The 5,922-nt window shown below is 36.7% G+C and overlaps 1 protein-coding gene across 1 annotated transcript in view; it reads right to left on the bottom strand.

Annotated features, from left to right (window-relative positions):
* Window positions 1-1,599: 1,599 nt before the first annotated feature.
* Window positions 1,600-5,922, bottom strand: part of LOC106875491 (uncharacterized) — a 35,253-nt gene continuing 30,930 nt past the window's right edge. The window contains exon 4 of the mRNA XM_014923661.2: window positions 1,600-2,608. Coding sequence (XP_014779147.1) covers window positions 2,250-2,608 — 359 coding nt within the window. The 3' untranslated portion in view covers window positions 1,600-2,249. The remainder of the gene's footprint in view (window positions 2,609-5,922) is intronic.

A 5,922-nucleotide genomic window follows, 5' to 3' on the forward strand; every position in this document is an offset into this window, starting at 1 on the left:
ATATATATATATATATATATATATAAGTTATGAGGGGTAATGGTGTCAAGAAGACCCAAAGGTGTCAGGTAACACTGAGTAAGTGCTATGGACAGACCATAGTTAAGCTCCAGGTTCGATAATGATGTGAATGAAGAGTCCAACGTGGGTCGTGTATTAGCATGCATATATATAATAATTAACAGAATGAGATAAAAAAATTCAAGGCTGTGAATAGTTTTCAGAACCTTTATAAGACCTCTTTATATATGTTCTGAAAACTATTCACAGCCTTGGGTTTTTTTTATCTCATTCTCTTAATTATTATATATATATATTACCAAGCAGTCATTGAATTGCATTGCTTAAAAGTAGACATGCCCCATATGAGGTATGTCTGGTCTATCAGTGTTTCGTCAAATTTAACTGATTGACTACAGACATGTTATATGTGTGTGTGTGTGTGTGTGTTTAAGTCATGCAGGGCTGAATCATTCACTGTTTAAGTAAAAATAGAAGCACTGTAGAATATAATGAGTCTTTTGCTTGTACACATTGTTTGTATGCATGTGAGTGTATATGTGGCCAGCAGGGTCTGATGAGTTGCCTGTATTGCCAAGTGCAAGACTAGATGTGAAACCAAAGGTAACTTTCTCACCAGCCATAACCAACGACTACATACTACATAATATATGTATGTTTGTGTATGTGTGTGTGTGTGTATATATATATATATATATATATATATATATATATACACACACACACGTGTGTGTGTGTATATACATGTATATATCTATGTGTGTGTGTTTAATTATAAGATCCAAGGGTCGAAGTGTAGGAAGTTTGTAAGCTTCGAGCAGTCTGTGGTAGGTGTAATAAAACAATGTTCAGGAACAATAGAAATTTACTGGTGTCGATAGTTTTTCCCATGTTAAAGTCTGATAAGCTGAAAAAATTTTTTATAGCTCACCGTTAGCAACTTTAGTTGCTATCAATGCAAATAAGGATCCAAATTGAGGGAGTGGAGCAGGTAAAATCTAGACTACATATGTTTCCTAGCTAGCAGATCCTCTGATGTAAGCATTACTTAATGAGCTAGCTACTCATCAGGTTGAAGATACCTTAATTGTATGAAGGTTACGCTGTCGTTAAGGAATCCCAAGTTAAACTCATTGAGGATATAATGTAACAACAACAATGTAACTTTCTTATAATTAAAGTATCTCTGGCCTGATGATTAGCTAGTGGAGTACCCCTCATTGAGTAATTATTACATCAGAGGATCTGCTAGCTAGGAAACATATGTAGCCTGGATTTTACCTGCTCCACTCCCTCAATTTGGATCCTTAAATATATATATATATATATATATATATATATAAATGAATACACACATACATGTATGTGAGTATGTATGTATATTATATATATATATATATGTAAACAGCAAATTGTTCCTGTGGTTTTGTCAGTGAACATACTGGAGTGATTCTTACACTTAGGTATTGGCATTTGTTACACTGTTAATATATCTCTCTACACAGCTCTGTGAATATTGAGTACTTCAATTACTAACATTTTTCCATCACTGTGTGTATGTCTGTCTGGCTATATATATATATTAGTATGTGTATATATATGTGTATGTGTGCATGCAATCATTGCTGTTGCACAACTGAAGACTTGGTCTTTTGTGTTACTCTCTTTCTTCAAGATGCAGTTCAATGATTGCTTATTTTTTTTGTTTTTGATAATAATAATAATAATTATTATTATATTATCATAGTCTGTTGTTGCTGTTTGATCTATCAGCTTAGATCAATCAGATGTATGATGAAAAGCATTCCAGCTATGACCACCCTGTTTTGTTTTTTTTGGTTATCAATTTTCTTTTTTCCAGATGATATGGTTTGATACGAGGAAGATTAGTTACTGTTTCTAGGAGTTTGTGCAAACACATAGAGGGTCTCATGTTTGTCAAGAGTTTTTTTGTTGATATTGTGTGCACATAGGTGCGTGGGGATGTGTGTGTATATGTGTGTATATGTATGTATATGTATATATATATATATATATATATATATATATATATATATATATATATATATATATATGAAATCATGTGTATATGTTCATATAAGCATCTATGTGCTCACATACACACGTGTATGTGTGGGTATATATATTATGTATAGATACTAATATGCACATGGATGTACATGGAGGCACACATGTATTCATTTTTGCACACATATCTCTTCTTGTCTTTATTCGCTCGATGATGGAAATTCACCGTTGGCTTCAAGCTGTTTGTTAAATTCTGGACTCATATTGGCATCGACCACCATGGCTGGGTTATCGGCCATGTAGTGGGCTCCCATGATTTCCTCGTATGAAGGTGGCGGGTCGCAGTAGGGCGGTGGTGATATAACGGATACACTTGGGTCATGGTTGTTTGTTCGGTTGTCCTGACCAGATGTTGGCATTCGTTTGACACAGTGGTAAGACAAGGCGCCACCGATACAGAACAAGATGAAGCTGAGACCACAGAGAAATGTTCCAGTAAGGATGCTGCTTGGTGAAGTCTTTATTACCAATATTAGGATTCCTATGTTTATGAATATGGCTGTTAAAAAAGGAAAAAAAGGAAAATAGATTAGAATAGAATTAAATATTTTCAATTAAAGAATGTTGATTTTTGTAGAAAGAATGGAAAGAGATTAGTTGGATACATTGACTGCCCTCCGCCAGTACTAGACTGGTACTCTATTTTATCTCCCTCCCCATCAAGGTGGTGGTGGGGGCAGTGAAGGGCAAAATTGATGTTGACAGGAATTAACCGTTTAGCATTCAGCTTACTCAGTCAAATGTAATTCTTATTTATTCACATTGGTATCAATTAATCATGCCTAATCTTGTAACTTTGAGATTTCGATGGTGTGATTGCTTATGTTAGCATTATATTGTCGGGTGGGTGTGAGAGGCCAGATCTGGCCAGTTTGAAGATAAAACAGGTGGATTATTTTGGCTGGATGTGGCTGGTTTAAAGGTTAAAGGGTTAAGGGTTTCTTTGAAATGTAGAAAATCTACCCCAGAACTAGAAAATCTACCCTAAATTCCCTCTCACCCATGCAAGCATGGAAAAGTGGACATTAAAGTGATGATGATGATGATGATGATGATGATGATGATGTAAGTTTGAAATATTTGAAAGAGCGGTCTTTTAGTCAACTGATAAAATCAACCTGACTATACTGTACGGTGTGGAAGAGAATCAGGACAATTGAGTACCACAATGTACTCTCCAATGTACGAGGGAGTTAAGGCAATAGAGTACCACCTTAGAGCCTCCCTGAAGCAATTCCTCTTAATCCTAACTCATCAATTAGTTTCTTTTCTTTCATTACTTATATATAACCATACACCTGTAACCATACGATCATTGCTGTTGTTTTTCGTTTAACCCCAGGTCAGTCCTGGTTGACCAGACTTATTTTATCAAGAATCAAAAAGGACAGTCAATGAACAATTACCACAAGGCATTTTCTCTGCTGTTGAGTGTTTGACTAACTTATACCAGTCACCTTCAGCTGTGGTGAAGAGTGTGACCTGACGTGGTGCTGACCTACTTTTTGAAACCACAGAGATTGAGGTGGGACGGGGGGGGGATGAGGTGATACAGGTTTTTTTTTTTCACCTGAGTGATAAAGACATGTCCGCCAGGTATAAATCATAATAATAATAATATTGATGATAATAATAATAATCATCATCATCGTTCTGCTACATCTAGCATTAATCACTCACACACACACACACACACACACATATATATATAGATATCACAAACTTATAATCATTTGTCATTGCTGTCAAATAGAATATTTATTTTATAGTTTCCCATTAAAGTTGCATACTTACATGCTACACACACACACACACACACACACACACACACACACACACACACACACACACACAATAGTTTGTTATAACATTTAAAACAATATGCAAATATTTTTGTTGCACTCCTGAATAAAGACAGGATTATCATTGTTACTACTACTACTACTACTACTACTACTACTACTACTACTACTACTACTACCACTACTCATAATAATGAGTGACATATAAGGAGATATTAAAGGACATTTACATTCATCATTATCCATTGTCCATTAACATCCGTTTTTCTGTGCTGGTATGGGTTGGACAGTTTGGCAGGAGCTGTCCAGACTCCAGTGGACAGAGGTGAACACTCCTGGTTTGGGAAAATCAGAAATATGGAGAAGCTTTGGAATTAAAGATTCTGGAAAATCCATGTTGTACCTGTCTATCTCCTAGTTGTGTCTGCTGACCTACAGGTGTACACTGAAAGTACGTCGATGACAGGGTGCTGAAATGTTCTTGGCTTTAAGGGTATCATGAAAGGCTGGTTGGATGCCCAACCTTCCAAGGTCCTTTATAAGGCTTAGAAAAACTGAAGGACCACTGCAATAAGTGCCTGAATCACTTGCAAGGCTTTGGTCGGCCTGAGGCTATAGTAGAAGACACTTGCCCAAGGTGTTACACAGTGGGATTGAACCTGGAATTATGTGGTTGGGAAGCAATTGCCTTAGCATACAGCCACCCTTCTGCATATTTACACACATTATATATATATATGTGTGTGTGTGTTACTGTCTCTTTGCTTTGATTCTATGTGACTGTTGTAAACAAATGCCACCATCATGCAAGCAGTGTCGTTTGTTTCCAGTCTTCCACAAAAACATATCTGGCCATGGAGAAACACTGCCTTACTTAGAAACAGGTGAGGGTTGGCGAGAGCATGGAAAAGTGGACATTAAACAATGGTGATGATGAGGATGGTTTGTTTATAACCCAGTTTCTTCAGCTCTGGATGTCAAACTAAAAACACTATTCAACAAACATGTCTTCTCTCACCCCCACCCCCTGCTGGCGCATCATGGATCCTTTCATAATCTCTTTGTGTCCTCTTACTGTGCCACATTCACACCCAACATAAACTAGATTTGTGATAAGACACATTTGAAATGTGTTTCCATTATATATATATCAAACTTACTATTTCACCGGTTGGCAGTCATTTTCTGGTTTAACAAGCTTTCATCAAATCACTTCAGCCCTCACCAACAAAAGCAGTCCACCTCTTCTATGTATATATGTATATATATATATATATATATATATATACACACATGTATACACACACACACACACAATGTAGAAGTTGTTTAGCCCCAGGTCAGTCTCTATCAAACAGGTCTATGATGAAAACTATTTCAAGACACTCCTGTCTTATGCATATCTAGGACTACACATTCTAATGTGTCCAATTTCTTGTAGACTGAGCTGCCACATGGAAGCTCTCTTACTGGCTCATTGTCAGTGTAGTTGGTGATGATTGTGGTGGCGGCGCCAGTAGTGATGGTCATGATGATGTTGGTGATAATGGTAGTGGTAGTTGTGGTGGTGATAGTAGAGGTGCTGGTGGTAGGTGCTGGTTGGTTGGTTGGTTGGTTGGTAGCAGTAAACATACAGGTAGAAGTCGAACTAGTGTTGTTGTTGTTGTAGTTATTAAATATTTAGTAAAAGTAACATTTAGGTCAACAGTTCTAATATAAGATGGTGGAAAATGTCATTAGCAAGATGCACACACACACACACACATACACACACACACACACACACACACACACAGCAGAAGCAGTACACCTTTATATCTACTTGACATTAGGTAAGCCTCCACATGGTCGCTTGATTTGCTAGAAATAACAGCCAAATTTTCCTGCACTCATAACCTACATTTAACCCTTTTCTTACCATATTTCTGTTGAGAAAGACTGCCTTTGCTTTCAATTAACTTAGAATGCAATCAAGTTAAGTCTTCGACTAGGCATATATATATATAGGAAC

This window comes from Octopus bimaculoides, chromosome 23 (assembly GCF_001194135.2).
Source record: "Octopus bimaculoides isolate UCB-OBI-ISO-001 chromosome 23, ASM119413v2, whole genome shotgun sequence".
In the NCBI taxonomy this organism is placed as follows: Eukaryota; Metazoa; Mollusca; class Cephalopoda; order Octopoda; family Octopodidae; genus Octopus; species Octopus bimaculoides.